This window comes from Penicillium griseofulvum (assembly GCF_001561935.1).
Source record: "Penicillium griseofulvum strain PG3 chromosome Unknown contig_84, whole genome shotgun sequence".
Classification (NCBI taxonomy): Eukaryota; Fungi; Ascomycota; class Eurotiomycetes; order Eurotiales; family Aspergillaceae; genus Penicillium; species Penicillium griseofulvum.
The window spans coordinates 1,533,143-1,558,279 of NW_024467475.1; the positions used below are offsets into that span (position 1 = coordinate 1,533,143).

At 48.4% G+C, this 25,137-nt stretch overlaps 8 protein-coding genes across 8 annotated transcripts; 3 read left to right on the forward strand and 5 right to left on the reverse strand.

Moving 5' to 3' along the window:
• Positions 1-1,370: 1,370 nt before the first annotated feature.
• PGRI_051070 (putative proline permease) lies at positions 1,371-2,924 on the reverse strand (the record flags this gene model as incomplete). The annotated part of the gene is made up of 1 exon (XM_040792820.1): positions 1,371-2,924. One exon carries the CDS (start codon positions 2,922-2,924, stop codon positions 1,371-1,373), a length of 1,554 nt encoding a protein of 517 aa, XP_040644787.1.
• A 512-nt stretch (positions 2,925-3,436) lies between these two features.
• Positions 3,437-4,595, reverse strand: PGRI_051080 (putative nuclear pore protein (SEH1); the record flags this gene model as incomplete). Its single annotated transcript, XM_040792821.1, has 2 exons — positions 3,437-4,318; positions 4,386-4,595. 2 exons carry the CDS (start codon positions 4,593-4,595, stop codon positions 3,437-3,439), a joined length of 1,092 nt encoding a protein of 363 aa, XP_040644788.1.
• Positions 4,596-4,917: 322 nt separating this feature from the next.
• On the forward strand, positions 4,918-6,441 carry PGRI_051090 (UDP-N-acetylglucosamine--dolichyl-phosphate N-acetylglucosaminephosphotransferase; the record flags this gene model as incomplete). Its single annotated transcript, XM_040792822.1, has 3 exons — positions 4,918-5,165; positions 5,221-5,401; positions 5,461-6,441. 3 exons carry the CDS (start codon positions 4,918-4,920, stop codon positions 6,439-6,441), a joined length of 1,410 nt encoding a protein of 469 aa, XP_040644789.1.
• Positions 6,442-6,601: 160 nt separating this feature from the next.
• PGRI_051100 (DUF895 domain membrane protein) lies at positions 6,602-8,065 on the reverse strand (the record flags this gene model as incomplete). The annotated part of the gene is made up of 3 exons (XM_040792823.1): positions 6,602-6,781; positions 6,849-6,945; positions 6,999-8,065. 3 exons carry the CDS (start codon positions 8,063-8,065, stop codon positions 6,602-6,604), a joined length of 1,344 nt encoding a protein of 447 aa, XP_040644790.1.
• A 1,456-nt stretch (positions 8,066-9,521) lies between these two features.
• Positions 9,522-10,994, forward strand: PGRI_051110 (zinc-binding alcohol dehydrogenase family protein; the record flags this gene model as incomplete). Its single annotated transcript, XM_040792824.1, has 4 exons — positions 9,522-9,773; positions 9,835-9,875; positions 9,960-10,405; positions 10,462-10,994. The coding sequence occupies 4 exons, from the start codon at positions 9,522-9,524 to the stop codon at positions 10,992-10,994; spliced, it is 1,272 nt and encodes a 423-aa protein (XP_040644791.1).
• Positions 10,995-11,654: 660 nt separating this feature from the next.
• On the forward strand, positions 11,655-14,042 carry luA (3-isopropylmalate dehydratase LEU1; the record flags this gene model as incomplete). Its single annotated transcript, XM_040792825.1, has 2 exons — positions 11,655-11,861; positions 11,925-14,042. 2 exons carry the CDS (start codon positions 11,655-11,657, stop codon positions 14,040-14,042), a joined length of 2,325 nt encoding a protein of 774 aa, XP_040644792.1.
• A 325-nt stretch (positions 14,043-14,367) lies between these two features.
• On the reverse strand, positions 14,368-16,121 carry PGRI_051130 (putative GABA permease; the record flags this gene model as incomplete). Its single annotated transcript, XM_040792826.1, has 4 exons — positions 14,368-14,753; positions 14,813-15,655; positions 15,704-15,936; positions 15,988-16,121. 4 exons carry the CDS (start codon positions 16,119-16,121, stop codon positions 14,368-14,370), a joined length of 1,596 nt encoding a protein of 531 aa, XP_040644793.1.
• Positions 16,122-16,547: 426 nt separating this feature from the next.
• ags2 (alpha-1,3-glucan synthase Ags2) lies at positions 16,548-23,803 on the reverse strand (the record flags this gene model as incomplete). The annotated part of the gene is made up of 6 exons (XM_040792827.1): positions 16,548-16,596; positions 16,647-17,157; positions 17,236-17,441; positions 17,502-23,438; positions 23,498-23,673; positions 23,735-23,803. 6 exons carry the CDS (start codon positions 23,801-23,803, stop codon positions 16,548-16,550), a joined length of 6,948 nt encoding a protein of 2,315 aa, XP_040644794.1.
• Positions 23,804-25,137: the final 1,334 nt, after the last annotated feature.

Consider the following 25,137-nt stretch of genomic DNA (forward strand, 5'->3'; position numbering starts at 1 on the left):
GAGGAAGTGGGAGAATCGATAATCAAAAGAGATTAAAAGAAGTTGGCGCAAATGTTAAAAAGGAGAGAAAGGAAGGAAGAAAGGAAGAAAAGCGCGAAAAAGAGAGGGTAGGGGAAAGGAGAGGAAAAAGAGAGTGAGTTTGAGGAACTGGAGGCAGAGGAAGGAGGAGGCTACGGGCCTAAGGCAGAGAATGGGCCGTCCGGGTAGGCAGAGGGACCAAGTGTGTGGAGAGTGAAAGGGGATTAGCGCTGTTTTGAGACTTGGAACCAAAGGGCTTCGAGGAACCCGAAAACAAGGGCTCGTTTTTTTTTTTTTTTCCTTTGGACACTGGGCAAATTCCTGGCAATTGTTCGAATTCCAACATTACCGGTATGGTAATTTTGTATGCAAAAACCGTTTCCAGCCCGGGGGGGATACACTAGTCTAAACAAAGACTAGCGTCATTCAATGCAGTGGAGAAAGTCACGGGAATGTCATTGGATGCCCTAGGCATCCCGTATAAGGATGGTTAGCATCTAGATGGATGAGTAGGAAAACTGATATGAAAAAAAAGGATAGCTATACCCTCAGTTCAAAATGAATCGAGGGTCCTATTGGCCCTTCCACTGGGCTATAATGAAAGCCAGGCATGCTCATGCAGTGAAGCGAGATATCACTATCAAAGTGAGCAAGATCCCAAAAAAATGGTATGGGTCTTGAATGTGCTGAAAAAAATCCCAGGGACTGTGATTCCGCTCATCCTTTAACTCATAGAAAACGGGGATTTCTCTGAGGGAGGACAAAGAAATTCCTCAGCTCGGGAAAGAAATCCGTGGGAATGTAAGAATGGCGATATAGGCTACCTACGAGTATTAGTTGGAAATGAGGGGGTGAGGTTAGCGAAGTATCTCAGTATAAGGGGAAGTATGAGTAAAAAGTAACATGGGGAAAAACGGGTGAAAAATGCTTGGGAGAGATCGGAGGAGAAGGAAGTTTCAAAGAGGGGCAACGGTCATCTGCTCTTGTACGACAATATAACATGAAAACGGGAAAGGGAAAAAGGATGTTTTGGGGGTTCCGAAGTGGTAAAAGGGGGGGCTTGTAGGAGATTCCGTTATGATTTGGCGCCATTTCGCCACAAAGAAAAAGTAAATTCAAATTGTCCGGTTTCGGTATTGTATTTCTCTCCCGGACTATATATAGTACATAGTAGTAGCTCTACTTTTACACTTCTATTTGGAAATGATATTAAACAATAAACGTATTGAATTAACCGAATTGACTTGAAACGAACGACTAATTAATAATAACAGACAAGGGCAAGCCGATTCAACTTCTATACCATCTCATTTGTACCCTCACCTCTCCATCGGCGTATTATTCAGGTACACTTAGGCCTCGGTGATCACGGTCTGGCTGAGTCGCAATTCAATCGCCGCCCGGCCCCCTGGGGTTGCATCAACATTCGTCTGAGGCGGGCTCGTTTTCTTTGTCCGAGTTCCTCCACCCATATCAAAGTGTCTTTCAAGTTCAACAACGGGCACAAAGTCTTGGAATCGACGGAACAAGAACAGGAGGATGAATACCGCGATATTGATATACGAGATGATCAGTCTGGCTCTTCGGGTCCCAAGCAGATTTTCCTTTGGCCCTGCCCACAACCCGCCGCCTAGTAGCAGTAGAGTGCTGATGAACATCCCGAAATATGTGCCAAATGGTTGTAAAGAGAAACTATACCGCCTGGCGATTCCGCTCCTTTTGAGTCGTCGATCAAAGCGACGGTAGATGATGCATGACACAAGTGAGGAAATAGAACCGGCGCTTGTGACGAGTCGAAGGAGATAGGTGTTCATGATTGGACTCGACACTCTCACTGAGACAAAGGCAAGAGAGGAGAACAAAGCAGACGCCACAACGGCAAAATATGGAACATTCCAACGGTTACGGTTGGAAAATACCGAGGGCGCATGGCCGAGCTCCGACATTGCACAAAGGGTGCGAGAGGAGAGATACAAAAAGGATCGCCCAGAAGCAACCGCGGAGAGCAGGATTGCGATCGTCGCGATAGTAGGTACAATTTGAACATTTGCATTTTTGAGACCGATCAGGTAAGGAGAAAACCCAGGGCCCGTTCCGTTGTTCGTCAAACGCGTATCATTGAAAGGAGCCATGACGCCCATGGCCAAGGAGCTCAGGATATATGGGAATGCAGTTTGAGCAACGTCCGCTGTGACTCTACCTGGGATGCTGGCGCTTAGCATCTCTGTTTCAAGAAGTGATGCCGGCACAAGTGATGCTGGCAATTCTGCTCGATGCACAATGAGCTCAGGAGCAAATGTGAAAGCAATGGAGCCATCGAGAAGGCATTGGAAGAAAGCCAAGACTCGTCCCCATAGACCTCGGGCTAGATACTCATTCATGGCGCCTGGGTGTTTCCAGTATTTGAATCCCCATGGGGGCTGCACACCCACACCTCCAAGACCCAAAGCCAGGGAGAAGACGAAGAGGGACGCCATTGTGCCAATCTTGATGCCAGTGAACAATCGCTCGGAGCTTTTGAAGATCCTGTCCGGCAGGAAGTTGGTTCCAACAACGATGATCGTGAGGATAACCAATCTGATTGCGACTGCAGAACCTGGTTTCCATAGGCCAAGGTTGACCATCGCCGATGTGAGTTCGTATGGAACGAACAAAGCGAGGGTATACCAGCGAAGGTATGCTGAAGCAAATGCCAGACTGCTTGACATGTATACGTAACCATTGGTAACGAGTGTCCCATGCTGTGATGGCATGTGAGTGGATACCTCGGCCACGCTTGTGGTCGTGGCCAAGGTTAGAAAGGATAGGAGTATATATGATATGAGCAGTGAGGCAGGTCCGCCGTCCGCGAGGGCCTGGCCCGCGCCGATGAACAAGCCGGTGCCAATGGTCGGACCGATAGCCATGGTGGACTAACAATGAGTATGTATAGATAATGAAGGGTTATGGGGAACGAGCGTAGAAGGTTGATAGTGGTTTCGTCCCTGGGGCTCGAGAGGAAATTGTCAAGTGACCAACTACGGCATCTCCCAACATCGCTCCTTCCTCGTGTAATAGAGATAGTTCGAAACAAAAACACCAGCCTTGAATTCAACTAATTAGTGTCAGAAATACTACCTAATGATATTATAGGAGTATGCAGAAATGAAATGTAAAGGGTATCATTGATTGTCAAGGAAAAAGGATTCAAGAGATACAAATATCGGGCATTCCTCAAGAATTTCCGATAATTTCTTCCAGTGCTTGGAAGGAGAAGTTCACTGAGAAGCCAAGTCTGTTTCGGCGAACTCGAGCCATTCTCCAGACAAAGATCTTTTCCAGAATCGAACTGTTCCATCGTCTCCGGAGGAAATCAAGGAGTCACCTGACAATGCATTAACGAAAAAGAACCGAGCGTTATGAATAAAGCAGGGAAATACTAACCAGAGAAGGAGAATTGAACCTGCCACACATCGAGGTGTTTGGTGTCAATGCAAGCCACCTGTTTGAAGGAGTGACGAAACTGTGAATCTCCGTTGGCCTGGCGATCAGTTACCGATGCAGGAACACGGTTGGCTAGAGCAGATCCGATCCCGGACTGTGATGTCGCTCGGATCGACGATGACTGGGACTGTGGCTGCGACTGCGACGGGGACTGGGACTGTGAGTGCATGCGACGTTCTGTCTTCCGGCCGCTAGTCTGTGGTGCTTGGCTAGCTGGCATTGTGTACACTTCAAAGATGCGGACAAAACCATCCTTGCCGCCGCTCGCAATAAGATCATAGCCACGTACAGAACCATTGGCCCAGGAAATATCTCTCACAAGACCGCTGTGCCCATTCAGTTCGATTGCATGGTAGAATCGTCGGTTTGCGTCAGTGCGATAGATCTTGACGGTGTCCATGGCAGCCACAATGAGCGACAGGCTCTTCCGGTCGGACTCCGGCAAGATAGTGTGAGTAATGTCGGTAGGATCATGGTGAAACTGGACTTTGAAACTTGTTTCCTCCCCGCGTTCGGGGGCGGTGCATACCCGGAACTGGTCAACAGTCTGCCAATCTGCAAGGCTATCGGGGCTGACGGGTTCCATGATCATCAGGTAGCCATCGCGTGTTATTACGGCCAGCCACGACTCCAGGTCAATGTTCCGAAAGTCGAGTGATACAAATGGGTGTCTTTGTGGTGCAGTCATGCGAAAGATCGACCTGAAACGCCGTCCTGAGTTTGGTGGCTGGGTTACATCTTCTTGCCAAATCTTCAATTTCATGTCCTCTCCAACACTGCCAATATGTTGGCCTGTGAAAGGGCCATTCCACGTGGCCTAAAATAGTAGTTTAGCACACGAGCCGCAATGGCGGGATTGCGCTCTAGCTTGTTTGGGGACATACATCGCGAATCTCAGCATCGTGCGCGCGCCAGGTGTCTACCAGTTGCCATTGGCCATCCTTGAGATCCCAAACTTTCATGCGGTGATCAGAGGAAGCGGTGATAATGCGATTGCCATAGAAGTTAAATCTGGTGACAGTAACAAGATCCCGATGGCCGGCGTCGAAGTCGGCAAATCCGGCCGTTATCTCGGGGCGCTCCACTGCCCCCATCGAAACGGACTGGACTATGAGATTGACGAATTAAATAGCTGGGCCAATGACGATTTGAATTTTATGCATCTGCACGCATGAGGTATGAAACAGATGGTTGACGTCGCCTTTTACCTTGTTTGGTCGCAAGCATCACGGGATACTATCTCACCGCTAGGTTTAGCGGTCAGATAAGTCTGGCAGAACGCGATAAGCTTATCGACTATTCCAAGAATGAAGACAGATTGCGCGTCGCCGAGGTGGATATTGCCTCTTGCATAGGTCAATTCCTTGTGGATTTCTCTTCGCAGCAGTGGGACCTTGTTCCTGCCATCTCGGTCATATGTCCGCCATGAATACCTCAAGCACCCTCTCTCGTAAGGAGACTTGGCGTCTACTAGCTCTCGTGGGGGCCGGTCTAGCGATACTCAACGCCACGTTCCAAGGCGATGGGGCACCTTTAATTGCTTCAATTGCGCTATGTGGTATAGTGTTTGCTGTGGCTTTTAGTCTGATCAGGTGGCTCGGACCTGTCTTTCTGAAGGCAGGTCTTAGGGGCAAAGATATGGCAAAGCCCAGTCGGCCCGAAATGTATGTATATGGCCTTGAACTTGAGATCACAGCATGTACTAATATTTTGACCTAGACCTGAAACTATGGGGGTAGTCTGTGCAGTGGTATATCTGATGTCGCTCATCATGTTCATTCCATTTGCCTTTTACAAGGATATCGTTGCAGCCACATCGGGCGGCGGAAACCGTGATGTTGTGATTGAATCGCAACATATCGAGAACGGCCGATTCCTTCATCGATTTCCGCATGGCAAGGTGAGTCTTGATTTTTTTATTTACTGAAGCAGGCCTCGACCTAACGTGCGATTGAATAGCTCGCCTCTTACCTTTCTGGTCTTTTGTCTTTGCAGTCCGTCGTGATTCTCGGGATCGGTGATGACTTGTTCGATATTCGCTGGAGACACAAAGTCTTGATTCCCGCTTTCTCCGCAATTCCCATGCTAATTGTGTACTTTGTTGACTTTGGCGTCACGCAAGTGGTCGTGCCGGTACCGTTGCAACCATACTTGGGTGATATCGTTGATCTTGGGTGGCTGTACTACATGTATATGGCAGCGGTGGCAATCTTCTGTCCAAATGCGATCAACATGCTGGCAGGCATTAACGGCATCGAGGTCGCTCAGTCGCTAGTAATTGCGGTTCAATTACTATTCAATGATGCGCTATACCTTGCACCTATGACACCATATCCGCACCCTGCCACTGACTCGCACTTGCTATCGATATACTTCCTGCTGCCATTTATCGGTGTATCGGCAGCCCTTCTATACCATAACTGGTATCCATCGAAGGTGTTTGTGGGCGACACATACTGCTATTTCGCAGGAATGGTGTTTGCCGTGGTTGGTATCCTAGGGCATTTCAGCAAAACCCTGCTGCTACTATTCATTCCGCAGATCTTCAATTTTCTGTACTCAACCCCCCAGCTATTCAAGCTCATTCCTTGTCCTCGCCATCGATTGCCAAAGTTCAGCCCTTCCACTGGGTTACTGGACGCTTCTGTCGCGGAGTGGACGAGTCCCCCGTCGCCTTTGGTCGATACTGCGCTACGCTTGTTACACGCCTTGAGACTGGTGCGAATTACCCAAGACAAGAATGGTCGAATTACTGAATCGAGTAATCTCACTATCTTGAATCTTTGGCTGGTGTGGATGGGTCCAATGCGAGAAGACCAACTGGCGTGGCACATGGTTGCAGTACAAACTGTCTGTGGCATGCTCGGTCTGTTTGTACGACATCGCCTTGCGTTGCTCGTGTTTCACCATGATAACCGGGAATTCGGTTTTATCGCATAGCTTTAAAAGTGCCTTGGGTTACAAACATCCTGGGAGTGGCTTATAATAGACGAATCATCCTTTTCAATGTATATATTTATAACACCGACACGGGGATGCTCCCCGTAAAGTCTAAATTAAAATATCCTTGCGCTAGTATTTGAACTCTTGTTCATGTCACTCACTCATCCTCCGAAGGCTCGCGCAAACCGGGAGTCTCTCGCGCGATCTTTTTATCCCCGAAGGCTTCTCCGACCTGCTTGACAATGAGCCAGGCAGGAAATATCGCGATGGCCCACAAGCCAAAATTGAGGTATATACTACCCACTGCGGCCATGACTTTGACGCTACTTAGGCCATACTGGAGACACCTCGTTAGTATTCATGTTTGCAGATAATTGAGATAATAGCCCTGGAGGAGTACATACGCTGACACACTGAGCGGCGGATTCAGTCCCACGCAACAAGCCCGCAATTCGAACGACCTCTTCTTGATCATCCGCAAGGTTGCCCACCAAGAAAAACCTAATCAATCAGCAAAATCTCCATGAACCGTCACCTCTCATGATTCAGCTTACAGATACATATAGTTGAGCTGGAAGCCAGCAATCCAGAGCAGAAAGAGGGTGAATGCTCTTCCAAAACCTGGGTCAGTCCAGTCATATATCGGCTGTGTCTTGTTGAACTCGGTTGTCAGAACTGAAGCCCAGATCCAGCACATGCCCTGCCACCCGACGACGAAGAAAAATGCGTATCGACTTCTCTTTTTCAGAGATATCCGCTTGGTATCAAGGAATGCTCCAAGAAGGTTGCCGATGATTAAAGCAATCACACCGGAAAGGAATGACCCGAGAGCTCTGGCTCGTACTGAGAACCACAATCCCTCGTACGAAAACATGACAGCCTCAGCATAAACAGCCTGGCAGATGAAGGGAATAATGTATAGAAACTTGCGACTGATCCAAAGCTTTGACATGCTCTTCAGCTCGTATCCGATGCTATTCGTCACCTGAAGTTGAACAGGGATACCATCTTTTCGCTGCACCTGAGATGGATTGCTCAAAAGTAGACCAGCAAATGGACCAAGAGCCTGCAGCGCAATGAAGATCAGATAGACAGTATATGAGATAGAGCCCGAGGTCGAACGATTGGCGTTGATGCCGAGGCTGATGGCACCACCGAGTATTTGACCTCCAACACGAAAGCTAAGCCAGAATCCCAAGAAGCGCCCCTGGTTGTATGGCTCGGGATATGAAAGCGCAATTGCTGCCTCTGCCATCCAAAAGATGCCCGCTGAGATGCCGCAAAGCGCCGCGCCCAGAATGACCAGCCATTCTTGATGAAATCGGTTGTTCGTGTATAGCCCTGCTGCGTATGGTGCGAATCCCATTGTTCCCACGATGAGTGTCCATTTGATGCCGATGAATCGCACGATAACACTACTGAAGAAGCAAGAGACTACCATAAGTCCGAAGGTCAAGGCGTTCGCTGCGTTGACGAGATAGGGTTCCTCTTCGCCTCCTCCACCCAAAGAGTTCATTGCGCCCCAGATTCCGGGGGCAAGAAAGTTGCAGAGACCAAGGATAAAGGCATTGTAAAACGTCGAACGGTACCATTTGACTTCCAGGGCCACAGTCAGCTTCATCGACTTTGAACAAGAACGGTATTCCACGCTCACCTTTATGCGGCACACCAACCCGCGAGGTGAAAGAACCTGCACTGTTCACCTCATCACTCGGAGAAGCATCTTTTTCGGGGTACGTCATAATAAATTGTAAGGAATAATTGAGTAGTCAAATTATTTTGACAGGCGTTACGGTGGTTTATAACCGTGGCGCCCACGCGAGATCTATACCCCATATTAAACGGTATCGGCTATACTGCCTCAAATAATCTGTCCCGCATAATGATATCAGTAAGGAGCTATTGTATTGTCTTGGTCTTTCTAACCCCCCTGCCTAGCTTCAAAGAGACCTAGCCTTGGGACCCCAATTAATGTTGTCGTTCTGTGGTGGAATTACGTGCTCACACGGGAAGTTTCAGGAGGCGGCACAAATCCTGCAGGCGAATACCCCAAGTTGGAAAACCGTTAGAATTCTCAGATCCAGTAAGAAAGAGGCTTGCCAATGAGAATAATTATCACAGGGATATCGAGGATCTACATGCATAGGAACATGGAGATATAAGAACTACTCCGTACGGAGTATAGATTCGTACATATGTACAACATACTCTATACAATATACAACATATGGAGTAGCCTTGAAGTACATTCTATATGCAAGTAATATCCGGGGCTCATATATTGTGCCTATCAATATAAAAAGATATGTTATTAGTTATGGTTACTATAGTAAACCTAAAGGGCGCCACATATATATTTCCATATTCACCGTCTATTGATTTTAAGCCGATTAATAATTTAGATAAAAGTTACCTTATGCTTTATAATTACTTCCAGATCTTAGGAGCCCCAGATATTCGCGATTCAGGTCCAAGTTGTTGAAATCCTGAGGGGAGTTGCAAGTCGTCATCGCGTCCCGGGATCACATCAGTTTGGAGATAAACTTAGAACTTTGAGATTTAAGACTCAAAATGTAGAATTTGGACTTTGATAGAGTAGAGAATACTTGATTTATATTGAACTATTTTGTCTATATCGCTAATCCGGTTTCTGCGAGCTCTATTTGACCATTCTAGTCCTCATAGTCCCTCCTCTTCAGGCAAGTATAAAAGCATTGATCGACCCTCGGTCTTCCAGTTTATCACGCCATTTATACCCCGCCATGAGCAATGGATAGCGACTACGAATAAGCCTCGAGTACGGAAACGCTCTCATCGCGCAAATGTGAGACGAAATTATCCCATCTTGCCAGGAAGTCCCAGAGCCAAGCGTTTAGTGGAGGTACTCCAACCCTACGTGATTATAGGAGGGATTGGAACTACTGCCCCGCGCCCTAAGATGAGACGTGCTTTGGCTTTATCTTCTCGCCCGAGAGATCATATAAGCCAACATCAAGGACAATATAGATAGAGCCTAATAGTTGGATTAACGTTCTGGAATCTAGCTTCAAGTCATGCCATTACTACCCCCGAGCATCATGTCGACCACTTCTACCTGCCTCCAACTCGAAGAGTTGCAGAAGACCCCGACTACTTTCCACCAAAACTTGTTTTCGGAGTCTATCTCAGATTACTCTAATGAGTCAAGATCTGAGAGTGAGCCCCCATCGCCGAGGTCTGAGGAGTCAAAACAAAGAGTCTTGCTTCTCAAGGGGGCCCGTGAACAATACGCATTAGTTGATGACCATGCTATTCCTTCTGTCTTGCACGACAGAGAGATTCTTGTCAAGGTATGATAGGCCGCGCTGACTGGATCTTGTGTAAAACAATATGTTAACGATTGATTTGCAGGTCCTCGCAATCGGCCTCAACCCTATTGACTGGAAGGGACCGTAAGTATTCATCTTCTGCAGTTCTGAAAATCAGGACTCTTTCAAGGCCAAAATAGTCAATGACTAACCGATGAATCGATTTAGGGCATTCAACTTTGGTATCCCCAGCCTGCCATGGATCAACGGACGGGATCTAGCTGGCCTTGTACTACAAGTCCCCAAAGGGTCATCACGTCTTCGTGTAGGCGACGTTGTGCTGGTTCCATCAACAGATTATCGGGATATTAGGAAAGCAGCATTCCAAGAATACGCCATTGCTACCGACTTCAATGCTGCCCGAATTCCTTCTTCAACATCTATCCACGCATCGGCTTCTGTCGGAGTGGCATTCGTCGCTGCTGCCTTGGCTTTGGGTGTCTCATTTGGACTAGACTTCTCTCTCATCACACAGGTCCCCGGCCCCAATTTACCCAATATTATCAAAAAGCTCGACAGAAATGATATACCCGCCGATATACATGAAGAATGCTTCGCGTCATTACTGGACTCAGAAAAGCCACAACGTGGAGACTGGGTTGCTATCTGGGGAGGTAAGACAACCAATGCCTCTATTAGTGTGGTCTGGCCACTGACATTTATACTACAGCCTCAACAACTACTGGTCTCATAGCTCTCCAGCTGGCCAAACTCGCCGGATTACGTGTGATTTGTGTAGCCGATGCCGCACGGCATGGTGCCAAGCTTGTGCAGTCCGGTGCAGATCTGCTAGTCGATCGACATGACCCTGATCGTGCAGTGGAAATTATCCGCGGTGTCACTGGTGGCAAGCTGCGATATGCTATTGATATAGTCGGAAGAGACACAGCAACACAGCTTGAAAAGGCACTTGATCCTGATGGCCACGCCCATCTCCTTGGATTAACCGGTCTGCCTAAAGAGAAGAACCCGGGGATACAATACCACACTGTGCCCATTAAGCTCTTCCATAGTGCTCCTGCAGTGGGTGAAGCTATGGTGTGCTGGTTGGAAGATCTTCTGCAATCGACGAATCTTACATTACCAGAGATTGTTCATGCAGAGGGTGGCTTGGAAGGTATTAATGCGGCACTCGAGACATTGCGGAGTGGTTCAGTGTCTGGAAAGAGGATTGTGGTCGATCTGGGCTCTTCGCCTCGGTAACCTATGGGGTTCCCTCATGAAATTTTGCTTTAGGGATGCGGCGTTGGCGTTGTAAATGACTTTGGTAGATTGTTAGACTATGTAACAAGTTCAAAATTTGACAGTTCTGTTGAGAACATATGTGTCTCTCATGAATAAAGGTATATAGGAGTATATTGAAGTTCCCCAGAATCATAGGGTTTTATGTACACAACCACAGCTAAGCCTCCAAGCGTTGAGTCAAAAATTGGCGGGCCGATCGGAGGCGGAACCTTGGAAGGTACAGCCAATCAACGTATTCGCATTAAACTTGGTCCGGAGCGGTCTACGGGCGTCCTGCGGGCTCCGTCATAAAGCGTCGATAGCCGCTTTCCCTTTTTTGGATCATCCAATATTGACCGATATCGGCCATCCGCTGAGTCACACTTCGGCCAATAAAATTCTTAATATTCGCCGCTGACCGGCCGAGATCGGCCCTGCCCCTCGAGAAGCTTCGTAGCGACATCGCGGATGCTTCAGAGCAGAAAAATATAACAGGCATTGCCACTCCAGTTTTCCAAGTTTCGTTACTTACGATTATATTATTCTTCCTTGGGACTCTCACCTATTATCCCTCCTTTCTCTCATCCTCAATCCTTTTTCCTCATATCCTCTCTTCCTAGCTACTCTATATCCCCCACCATGCCTTCCGCCGAATCAAAACCTAAGACCTTGTATGACAAGGTCTTCCAAGACCACATCGTCAATGAGCAAGAAGATGGAACTTGCTTGATCTACATCGACCGACACCTTGTTCACGAGGTTACATCTCCACAAGCCTTCGAGGGTCTCAAGAACGCCAGCCGTACAGTCCGCCGGCCGGACTGCACTCTGGCCACAGTTGATCACGTATGTTTTGAATCCCATATCCATTGGCAACTCACGACTAATTGAATTGTTTCTTTCGCATAGAACATCCCCACCACTTCACGAAAGAATTTCAAAAATGCCGCGGACTTCATCAAGGAGAATGATTCGCGTCTCCAATGCACAACCCTGGAAGAGAACGTAAAGGACTTCGGCCTCACCTACTTCGGTATGGGCGACAAGCGTCAGGGTATTGTCCACATTATTGGCCCAGAGCAGGGTTTCACTCTGCCTGGCACCACTGTCGTCTGCGGTGATAGCCACACCTCCACACACGGTGCTTTTGGTGCCCTCGCATTCGGTATCGGAACCAGTGAAGTCGAGCACGTCCTCGCAACCCAGACACTCATTACCCGCCGCAGCAAGAACATGCGCATCCAGGTTGATGGTGAGCTTCCCGCTGGCGTTACTAGTAAGGACGTTGTTCTCCACATCATCGGTGTCATTGGCACTGCTGGTGGTAATGGTGCTGTTATTGAGTTCTGTGGATCCGTCATCCGTGGACTCAGCATGGAGGCCCGTATGTCAATGTGCAACATGTCAATTGAGGGTGGTGCACGTGCCGGTATGATCGCACCCGACGAAATCACCTTCGAATACCTCAAAGGCCGTCCTCTGGCCCCCAAGTACGGCAGCGCAGAGTGGAACAAGGCCACCAGCTACTGGTCTAGCCTGAAGTCGGACGCTGGAGCCAAGTACGATAGCGAGGTCTTCATTGATGGCAAGGATATTATTCCCACCATCTCATGGGGTACCTCCCCCCAGGACGTGGTTCCTATCACTGGTGTTGTCCCTGGCCCCGATGACTTCGAGGATGAGAACCGCAAGAACTCTTGCAAGCGGGCTCTTGAGTATATGGGTCTTGTTCCTGGTACACCTATGAAGGATGTTGTCGTTGACAAGGTCTTCATTGGATCGTGTACCAACGCCCGTATCGAGGATTTGCGTGCCGCAGCCAAGGTGGTTAACGGCCGTAAGATTGCGTCCAACATCAAGCGCGCTATGATCGTCCCTGGATCTGGTCTCGTCAAGGAACAGGCTGAGTCCGAGGGTCTCGACAAGATCTTCACCGATGCCGGTTTCGAATGGCGGGAGGCTGGCTGCTCCATGTGCCTGGGTATGAACCCAGATATCCTGTCCCCTAAGGAGCGCTGTGCTAGTACCTCCAACCGTAACTTCGAGGGTCGTCAGGGTGCTCAAGGTCGTACTCACCTCATGTCCCCCGCCATGGCTGCCACTGCTGCTATCGTCGGCAAGCTCGCTGATGTTCGTGAGCACGTCGTAGCCAGCCCCGTCCTTGGCAAGGCTTCGCCCAAGATCGACGTCCAGCAGCCCAAGTTCGAGTCCCCCGAGACCGAGGAGGAACTTGACCGTGTCCTGGACTTCCCTGCCGACAACGAGCCCCACGCCAACTCTTCGGCCCCTGCTAGCGGTGGCAAGAGCAGCGGTCTTCCCCCCTTCACTACCCTGAAGGGTATCGCCGCGCCCCTGGATCGCGCCAACGTCGACACCGACGCCATCATCCCCAAGCAATTCCTCAAGACCATCAAGCGCACTGGTCTCGGTAGCGCGCTGTTCTATGAGCTCCGTTACACCGACGACAAGGAGAACCCCGATTTCGTTCTGAACCAGGGCATTTACCGCAACTCGAAGATCCTGGTTGTTACCGGCCCTAACTTCGGATGCGGTAGCTCCCGTGAGCACGCCCCGTGGGCTCTGCTTGACTTCGGTATCAAGTGTATCATTGCCCCCTCTTTCGCCGACATCTTCTTCAACAACACCTTCAAGAACGGCATGTTGCCCGTTGTCGTCTCCGATGAGGTTGCTCTGCGGAAGATCACCGATGAGGCCCGCGCCGGCCGTGAGGTCGAGGTTGACCTTGTCAACCAGGAGATCAAGGATGCTGAGGGTAACAAGATCACTTCCTTCGAGGTTGAAGCCTTCCGCAAGCACTGCCTTATCAACGGTCTGGATGATATTGGTCTTACTCTCCAGATGGAGTCCAAGATCCGCACTTTCGAGTCTAAGCGCACTCTTGAGACCCCCTGGTTGGATGGCAGTGCCTACCTCCGCCGTGACCGCCGTGGTGCGACTATGGTCGAGGCCGCTCCCGTTCCCAAGACCAACCGCGGTGATGTGAAGAACGAGCCTCTCGAGTGGTAAATAATCTTCTTTGTGTTTTTCAAGTGCTCAAGTTGGTCATTGGCACCAACTCATTTTCGTGTCGCTTTTGGATTTTAAAATCATATTCCCCTACTTGTTGCGGCTACTGTTTGTGTTTTGTTTTGCCTTGGGCTAATCATGGGCTATTATATAATTTGGATAGCCTACGAATTTCAACGAGAATGAATTATGATCGTGGATTTGGATATGTAGTTCTATGTAACGAATTCCTGTATTCATCGCTCTATGTACTCTATCATGTTGATCACGTACATTTATTAATCTATAGACTATACATATCTCCCAATGGAGAATATTGTAACCGTTACTCTCCCTCTCCCTTGCTCGTCCCCGAAACAACATTATCCGCGGCCTGTAGTGCCGGTAGGCTTTCTACACCATCGACAATCAAATGTCTGATATCCGAAGGCCCAGCAAACCGATTTGTTGCAGTAGTGAACCAAGTCACAAGGCTGAGCAATATCAACAGCCCGATAGCTGCACTGGTATAATTCATTGATTCGGAGGTGACCGGAGCATCGGAGGGAAAATTGAATGTAACAGAAGCGAATAACAGAAATAGCAAGCCAATACCACTAAAACCGAGTGACACCGGAAGCGGCAATGAGTATGGTCCGTCGAAGGAAGGAGATTGGGGACGGAAGAAATAGCCAAGTAGTCTGGAAAACAGGACAAGACTGTAAGAAACATCTAAATTATATTCAGATTAGCCGGTTAACGCTCATCACCACCTGGAGTTGTCAACGTACAGAATCCCGTCGTAGCTATCGAAATTACCGTTGCAAACCCCGTCTCTGTCCCAAAGTAAATTGCATTCAGGCCTAGCTGCACTCCCACAGTGAGAAGAATGGCGTAAAGAGGTATCTTCTTCTTCGGCTCAACTTGAGACCACAAGCCCGAAAACGGCAGCCCACGATCTCGCGCAAAAGCATATACTGATCGTGACCCTTCAGCGGTAAGACCGACAGACGACATCATGATGATAAGAGTGATCATACTCGCCAATATGCAGGTCCCAGCTTTGCTTTGGGTCGAGTCGTAGAATATCTGGATGACGGGAACCCCGGTGCTTGAATTGGCTGTTGCCTCGATATCACCCATGCAAAAGCACAGTGTCAAGAGGAAGAGTAATCCAGTTACAGCTCCCATGATGACCGACATGATAATTGCCTTCGGTGCATCCCGACTGGCGTGGGTCATTTCTTCTGTCATATGGCTCGGTGCATCGTAGCAACACATGCCGAAGAAGCTTTGTAGAATTCCCACGATAGTGGCCATAGGAGCGTCAAAGCCGGTCATATTCCGGAACTCGTGGAAGACAAAGTCTGTATCTTGCTTCTGATCTTTGGTTGTTAACAGTGTGGTGATCACAATGATAAATGAGACGATGTTCCACACCAGGATGAAGCGGGATAGACGATGCAGAGCGTGTGGTGCTGATACATTGATGGCGAGAGAAAATAACCCCAATGCCCAGGCAACCAGGACAGTGTGCCAGCGCTGGATGATGAAGTCTGGGAAGACCAGGTTAACTTGGCCCAGGATATAATTCGATCCCAAAGAATTGCAGACCGCACCCATGGCGAGAAGTCCTAGTGAATAGATCAGCAAGTATTCACCAAACATAGACGGCTACGAACCGGTCAACATAAACCACCCAGTGATATATGATAGCTGTCTGGAAACGCGAGGCGGTGCTAGCATTGCCACCCATGAGTATTGGCCCCCAGCTACTGGCCAGCGCGAACACATCTCAGCCATGGCTAGGGCAATGAGCATTGTGAACAGACAGACCCCGATCCAGCCAAAAATCATGATAGGCGGGCCACCGGCCTGGATGCCAATGATGAAGACACCGCTTAAGGCTGTCCAGCTGGTTGGAATTAGGCATGACTCTTGGGCTTGACTCGAGGGAAATTCTCACCAGGTCACAATGCTGAAACTGAAGCCCACCATATCTAACAAACTGAATGATCGTTTGAATTCTTGCTCGTATCCCATATCCTCCAGAGTGACATTCTCGTCTGTCGAGCCATCAAATACATCCTTGGTCGCCATGTTGATGGGTAGCTGGCAATTCCTTCGAGGTGCCTCTATGGTTAATCCCGCGAAGCAAGGGATATGTACGATTTTTCATACTTATCGATTGGATAGGGACGGATAAGACGTTCAATTTCTATATAGACGCTAAAACAAATCCGATAAGCTTTTCTTTCCCTGGAATACTTGGGATAGCTTGTGGTTCTGCTGTTCATGGCAATGAAACTTGACATGCTGGGTACTATTTGTGACTAGGATATAGGCTGTTACTTGTTCACTGATATTATATCATTATATTAGACACTAAGGGCTGTTTCTGATTGACAGCCACACGAACAAAAAGCAAGAAATTATATCAATGTACGCAAGGAAATTCGACACCACTGCAGAACTTGAACTGCAAATACATTCCACCCACTTTCAACAAACCAGATCAACATTTTTTCAGGGCTTCGATAGTTGCTCCCTTCGGAAGAAAAGAAGAAAGCCACCACTATCCGAAAGTTAGACAGAATCCAAAGGTTATTACAGGGGATCACATACCATATCGAGAGCTGTAATAGAAGAGCAACCCAAAACCAAGCATTAGCTAACGCACCCACACCAGACGTAATATCTGGCGAGATAGGCCCTGGTCCAATATTGTTCGGTGCAAACGCTCTTGCGCAAATAGTTGCGAGAGAGCCCAAGACTTGTGACACCAGAAGTGTGAAGCAGATATGCATACGTGTCAGTGTTTGCAGCAGAATCGTACCAAACCCGAGGCCCTGTAATGCATCCAAGACCCCGAGCCAGAGCCAAAGACTGCGGGATACAAGAGCCCCCGAAGTATAATTTCCAGCCCAGGGGAGGAATAGGCCAGAACCCGATGTTCCCCACCATATTTGGGCCCAACGTGGAGCACCTAGACCACATGCTAGAACTGGGAGGATCCAACTATGGGATTTTGATAGTCGAGCCAGTAGGAAGAGAACTGCGATCCAGGCAAAGCCGAAGAAGGCGACACAGAGAAGAAGAATTTGCCACGAGCTGGCGTGTTGGGTAATCCAGAGGACTATGATAACCATTAGTGAAATCCGAGGCATAGGAAGTGAGAAGATTCGTAGAAACAATATTGCAAATGGAGACTCACAGTTCCAGTTTCGACCATATGGAGCACTCAAAAAGAAGTTTTGGATGATAACGACCACCCAGTTCCAAAGTACAATTTTGCGCCGGAACACAGATTTGTAGAATGATGGCATTTTGCCGGGAGTTTGACGATAGTAGTTTGGCAAGCCGAAATAGACGATGAGACCAACTGCCCATAAAAGGAGGGTGATTGGTGTACATATTGCTCTATACCAATTGTTAGCAAATCTCCGGTGTTTCACGTGAATGTTTCGATGTTATACGCACGTCATCTTCCAAGTGTTTGTGATACTACCTTGAACATCCATAATTCCAGCGTTAGTAGCTTTAGTCAAAGTCGAACCCCAATACCAAAGAGCGATAACATAGACTTGTTGCGTGCCCTGAATAAGACAAGCACGGAACACCCATTGTTTGACCGGTGCGCCGCTCTCGTCGCCGAAATTGAGGGCGAAAAAGATAGATCCGCTCGATGACGCAGCAGCATACATACTACTTCCAACATTTTGAATCCACCCGCGAGTGTGTGAGTTGGGCTCAAAGTGCGCCAGTCCAATGATCAAAAACGCCGTTCCGTATAGGAACCATGGCACACTGAGAACGAGCACGGATTTGCAGTATCGGAAGAAAAGCCACCATAGAATTGAAGTTATGAGGTAAACAGTCGCGATTCCGTACAGTTTTGTAGCAGTCTGTCCGACCTCTCCTGTGAGAAGGGTAATCTGGTAGGAATTGGCAGCAATGATCTGGCCTAGTCCGAGGAAGAGTGAATATACCGGCCAGTCTCCGATACGCAGTTGCATCCATTTCTTTAGCCCGGTTGGTGGCACGTAGTCATCACCGAGAAGGAATTCGTCTGGCTTGGCCTCTTTTCTCTCGCGCTCACCACTTTCATGGGATGTCGCGTCATCGTTGGTAACTGACCCATCCGGGGATGTTCCTAGTTTGCCCCGATGCACTGAGCCAGCTGGGGATCCTTGTTTCAGGCCAAGACGTGCATCACGGAATTTGTTGAACCATTTCTTTTCGCTCTTCTCGAGGTATTGCTCAATGCAGAGCTGGGTGTCTGAGTTCGCCCCATTGAGTTCTTCGAGTCTTTTCTCAAAAACCCTGTAGTACTCGCCATTGCTGTCAGTGAAGAACGGGTCGACTTTCTGAAGTTTAAAATCTTTCTTCTCTCCAACAACCGAATCGACAGACAAAACCGAGGCGCGGTTTTCTGGCTCCGCCCATGGGCGAGAAGGAGGAGCAAGAGTTTCATCTGTCCCGACAGTACTCGGAGCCGCTGAACTAGAGGGAGTGTTGGTACATCGAGCCAACAGGAAGCCTTGACTTGCCCGTTGAGCCGAGAGAGCCTCTTTGGTGAGCGCTACACCCGTAGGCTGAGGGGTTTGTCCCCGTCCTGAGTCTGCTACTTCAGGTGACATGGAGTAGTTATCCTCGCCGTAGCAGGTTACCATCATTTCATCGTCGCTATCTTCTTCAGCTTCCGGAGAGGCTCTACCGACACTGTCATCACTGCCTTTCCCCACCTCGCGTAAATTACGAGGCTCCGTGGTGCCAGATACCGGCCGAAGACTGAAGGACATCTGGCGGCTGAGTCCCGACCTAGGTCTCTCGTCAAGTCCAGGGCTTGCTTCATGGCTGTAAATTATAGAACTTCGCTGTAGCGACCCCATCGTACCCGGGCGACTTGAGGGTTGTAATGGGGGTGTCGATGCGCCCGATCTTGTTGACGCAGCCTGCGGTGTCATCATCCCATAGATGGCGTTATATGCACCGGTAGCAGCAGACTGACTCTGCGATTTGATTCGCTCCTTTTGATGGACTCGCATCGATGTGGTCTGTAAGATCTCAAGATCTTCGACCCACTGGGCGACTGGGAATCGTTGCTTGGCAGACCTTGCACGCATCATCGCCCTCACTTCGTACTTGGAGTTTAACGCGCTGTCGATAGCCAATTTGAACTGTTTTAATAGGTGGGAGGTGGTCGTTGACTCGACCGTATACCACCAGCCAGGCATCTGTCCAAGTCCCCCTACTCTCGCCCCAATACCAAGGGCACCTTTCCGACCAAATTCGACCGCGACAAGACCAAATGGTTCATCGCGTGACGGAATTAGTGCAAAATCTGCACCAGAGAAGACAAAGTGCGGTAGAACCATGAACTGAGGTTTGGAGCACACCCGACCAGGGTATAGCTTCATCATTCGGTCCAGTTTCAACGCGGCAAACTTGCCATATAAATCAATAAGTGGCCCGATGCAGATTAACTGGACATTTTCTCGACTCTCTAATACGCCAGGTAAGACATCCGCGATCAGGTCGATGCCTTTTTGCATAGACCACCTTCCAACGAAAACTAACAGCTCAGCGTCGGGTCTTTGCTTGAGACCAGCCCATTCTTGAGCTTGGCGCTTTAGATCTGCTCTGCGGATCTCGAAGTCAGTGTCGATATAAACTTCGCTCTCCTTAGGCAAGGATTTATTCCACTCCCCTGTATCGGAGGGGTCGGGATTGGGTAGGTGTCCAACTTTTCTTAAGCCCCAAAAGATCGGATATCGAGCGTACGAACGCTTGCCGTATTTCTTTGACACGCCAACAGCACCGAAGCCTTGTTGATGAAGACGAAGATAGCTTGCACCGGCATGAAGAAGATTGAAGATCTCGCCGAACTGAATATAGCGCGTGACAACATCCAAATCAAGGTTGAAAACAGAACAGACTTCGGTTTTCTCTTTCTGTGTCCGCATAGGCCATAAGCCTTGAAATTCGGCGTTGTGGAGTGATAAGCAAATAGGGATCGTCTCAGGCAAAAGATATAATGGAGCCACAGAGCCGTGATAGTCATTGACGTGGTACATATCAATGGGGAACCGTTTCATTGTCTGGGCAATACATTGGTTCCAGGCAGAGTAGTAGATAGCGCTGTCAAGGTCGTCCATACGGGCAGGGTAGGGCTCGGTAGCGGATTGCTGGCGGAAAACGGGTGCATCCAACAAAACATATGTGATGTTTCTCAGTTGATGGTACTGAATCTTTATTTCGTAGGAATTCCCCAAGATCATAACAAACATTGAATCTGCTTGTTTATCGACGGGGTACTTCACTCCACCGACACAAGGAATAACCCAGACAAGATCCTGGTGTCCGAGGTGTTTGCCCATCAACTGTGCCATAACACCTAAACCACCAATTTTTATCTTGATAGCCCAGTCGTCAATCTCATATTCCATGGTGGCAATGAGGACTTTTCGTCGGCGGGTGGTTCGATCACCAAACGCAGAAGTGCTTTGGAGAAAATTCGACCTACTTGCGCGGCGTCTGAATGGGTTCCTAGACTGTCCGTCTTCCACGTGGCCGATCTTGAATTGATTGATGAAATCCATTGATATGAGCGTTTTCTTTTCACTCACGCCGACTTGGTTGAACTTGATTCGGTAGAATGTTTTCATGAACACATAAGCGCAGGTTGACGCTGTAACGATGGGAACAATCCAAAGAATGAAAAAGAGGGCCATTTGAACGTATTTAGAGCCTGTAGGAACAAGCTTAAATTGCAAATTCGAGTCATCGAGTTGTATTCTCCAAGCGACGTGCGGATTTGGTGGATGCTGAGTGATGTTTATGGTGGTCACACTGAGCGAAGAAGGTGGTAGGCGATCTAAGATGGAGTCTCCGTTGGAATCTCCATAGATGTAGCTTTGGTCTGGTTCATTATCAGGGTTGATACCCCAAACATTCAGCTGACCCTGGGCAGGCCATTCAGCCAGAAAGCGGAATTTCCAGAGGCCATCGGTATCTTGTTTCACAATGTTATCCAAGCCGGCATCATATCCGTACCTGTTGAAAGGGCCGTTGAAAAACAGATGAGGGAAGCGACGCCGGATAGCAGGAGTCCAGTCTGGTCCATCGCCCTCTTGGACGTAGTCGCTGCTCCCTGTGAGGCGACTCCAGTATTCGACCCGAACGTGTTTCCCGTCCCATCTCTGCTTCTTGGTTCCAGACCAGGGCAATTCTTCAATACTGCGGTTTCCTCCCTCGTATGGGAGCCATTCAGTGAAAGTACTACCCCAATTGGTAGAATACCGATATTTGTCTGCTCCTGCTGCATGTTGGGCAATGAACAGAGCCCCATTATCGCGCCTATGAAGCAAGCTGCTAGAGTAATTTGCTGAGGTAAAGATCATCGGATTATCATACTGCCCAACTCGAATTAAGAAATGGTCGATGGCATTCGTTGATCTTCCATCAGTACTTGACGCATTGTTCACCGTTAATTTATGTACGCCATTGTAAACACCGGTCAGGGTAGCTGTCCAAGACCAGGTAGACGGGATTTGACCGGTCCAGGTTGTACTCTCTGGGTCAATAGTTCCACAACTGACGCTGTCAGGGTCGATAGAAGGCCATTTTCCAGTTTCAGTAGAGGATTCAAGCGATATTGACTCGGTTACCAAAGAGCAATTCATCTCTGTGGAGAAGAAGAGTCCGATATCCACCGATTCACTTTCATTTGGTGCGACAGCAGACAGCAACGGAGCATCGTGACCAGGTAAGAACTTAGTTATCATAGGAAGAGGGGGGATGAATTTATCCTTTGGGATGTAAGCTCTAAATTCGTATGGTTGAAGCTTCATACTGTCAAGACAACCGTTGTAGTAATCGGAGCCGTTCAAAGCAAGTTTGATTGGACCCTCTTGCAATGTCAACTCATCGTGAGGATAGAACAGATTCTTCACCGTGGTGTTGGTGTCAAATGGAGCAATCAATGCCGCATCTGGGTCAGAACAGTCGAACACATAGTTCACCGTTCGGTTGTCATTCTGGTATACAAACCAGACCGTTTGGTTGCCCATTTCTCCCAGATCCTGTAATGGGTGATATGGACTGCGTAATACAGACCACATGCCAGTTTCTGTCGGGATTCCATTAGAACCCGGGAGATATATGTTGTGCGTTTGGTTTGAGAGTTGCTGAATCCACCACCCGTCATTGAGAGAAGTAAAGTCCTGTCGCATTTGATACATGTGTTTAATAATATTCCGCACAGGATGAGCGGGATCACGGTGGTCATATGTCACTGTTTCATCGTGGCATCCCAAACGTCCTGACTTTATAGGCCACTGGAAATACTGAGTGGAATTCAACTGGAAACATCCATGATTTTTCCAAGCTGTAGCGGGAGACATTGCTTGACGGCCATAGATATAGTTAGCAGCTGAAGCATCTAAAACATAGAATGCTTGTTCCTCGCCCCATAGAAGCATCGGAATACCGGGCATGTGTAAGGTCGTGATAAACAGAGCTAGAAGCTGCCTTTCAATGCCATGTTCAACGGCCGGCCATCGGAACACATCCTGGTTCGTCGCTCCATACATATGGCGAGGGTCAAATTTGCCAGTGTTGGCATTGACCATGTCATTGGTGAGGACCATTTGATACCAGGCTTCGGTCCAATTGACCGGAATGTCATATCCAGCCGCCAGGTTACCATCCATCCCCAAGAACCGTGTGAGAGAGCGATAGACGGAGTAGTGAAATGCAGCAGCATCGGTCGCCTGCTTATTCTGGTCACGAATAAAGTAATCCGGATCAGATGAATTCGTCATCATAAACGCCTCCTCGAGCGTTTGGGACTGCATATCAGGTTGGCGTCCTCGCCCGTGAAAGATGGAGCCGAGAGTGTTTCCGCTTGTAATTTCACCAGGAAGGAAAAAATTGTCCTTTCCCACCCGGCGAGCACAGTCTCGATACGCCCCAGAGATATCCCCAAGAGCATCGACGGTGGCTTGTGTAGCTTTGTCGTAGCGGAAGCCGTCAATATCAAAAGATGCGATGATCATACACGAATGACGAATAATTCTCTCTCTGACACTAGGCACCCATTCACGCAACCGGTCTTGCACGGAAGCAAATTTAGCGAGTTCACGTTTCCAGTCAGGATAGACACCGAAGGCCTCGATATCACCATATTGATCAAAGTCACTGTCGTAGCACCCCACTAGCTGATAATCAACATATTCATCAACGGGGTATCCGGTCTCATTCCAGAAGCGAGGGTATGCACATGTCTCATTGTAAGTGTTGCCATATCGGAAGTCAACATATTGCAGGTCTGATTTCCAGGAAGCCTTGTGCTCTTTGACTGAAAATGGGGTTGTTGTGTTCATGTACCCTTCAAATCCAATGAGATCTCCCATGCTAGTGCTGTTAGGTGCTTGTAATGCGGTAAAAGAATATGTTCAGTCTGAAGGACTTACGTTGAGACAGTGTTGTCAAAAATGACATACATGCCGCGATTGTGGATTTCCGTGATAGCTTCTCTCCATGTTTGAATTGTCCCAAAATGCTGGTCGAGTAGTGTAGTGTCAAGCGCCGAGTAGCCATCAGATCCCCATGGCTGGTTCATCAAAACCAGACCTGCAAGATAAATTCCCTGGGATTTCAAACATTGGTTAGCACTGGAAAAGTCTCCAATGTGACTTCGTAAAACTAACCTTGATGCCCATTCCTTGTAAATAGTCCAAAGTGTCCAGCAGGCCAGCCACATCACCTCCATGTCGCATTTGGTTTGAATTAATATCATGTTCAAAGAGTGTCCCATTTACATTGTCGTTTGTTGGATCGCCATTAACAAATCGGTCAAGGAAAAGCGTATATACAGGAAAACGCCAATTTTCAGGAGAAGGGAAGTAGGTGTGATCAGGCCATTCTCCCCAGTAGTCCAAGGGGTTGGTTGCTGTTTGATTTTCGTTGATGTTATAAGCAGTGAGAGTCTCGTCGTAGGGCCAACTGAGTCCTGGAGCTGCGAGAAGAGCAAGCACTGGGATTGTATATCTCCAATACATGGTCGACAAACAAGGTACTAAGACACTTCAGAGAAACTAAGATCGTAGCATGTGTCGAATATAGACGGAGAAGAGCGAAGCGAGGACCACTGATCTGACTGGAGCTTCCAAGAAACAACTACTATGTTTCACCATTCCCTGTTAGCAGGTTGTTAATTTCTTTAGAAAGATATGAGAGACGCTCTTGTACCCAACTAGTACCAATATCGAATCAAGTCTTCTCATCTAGGTATTCCGATAAGGGAAGATACTAACAGGGCAAAATGACCAACAGTTTGCTTTCTCGGAAAGTCGCAGGGGTTGTGAAAGGGTGGTGTATCGATGACGAGTAAAAGGGACTAGTATCAACGAGGAACTTCAAGCATTTTTCTCCAAATAGAATATGACCAATAGTCCTCCAATCTATGGGAGCGCTCCTAGGTAGAAAAGGAGGGGAAAGAAAGCAAGTCAAGACTGCGGAATGGTTAATAGAAATAAGAGAAACCTGGAAAGGTTTGAGAGATAGTAGAGCACTACCAACTGTGGTAAGATCACCCAACGTGGTTCAAAAAGAGCATAATACCCCACGGCCTACTTCTTCTAGCAAAGTCTCATGTTGTTCTTCCCGGTTCCTAAGACTAGGCATGGGATACTTCGACAATTCCCCTTGAAGCCCGGAATGAACGGTTAGAGCCGAAGACGCAGCTGATAGGAGACAAAGAGATGCAAGTACACGGAGCTCTGTCCGCGCGTTGCTTGACATGCTAATTACCGTTGTGTGCTATTTACAGAGACCATGGGACCCAGGCGGCGAAGATCTGCGTCTTACGAGGCGTCACCATCGTTCAGGTTTCAAGCAATAACCATAGCTTTTTGTATGGAACGGCGGTCGTGGAATGGCCATGGCTCGATGATGGCTAATCTAGCAATCCATGCATTGCATGTCTCACGGCAATTCGGTGAGACTACCTTATGGATGGTGTCCAAGGTAGCGGGGAGTCCGAGCAGCGGGCAGTACACATACAGTCTTATATTGGCCCAATTGAAACTTCGACGGTAGGCAAACTAGACTA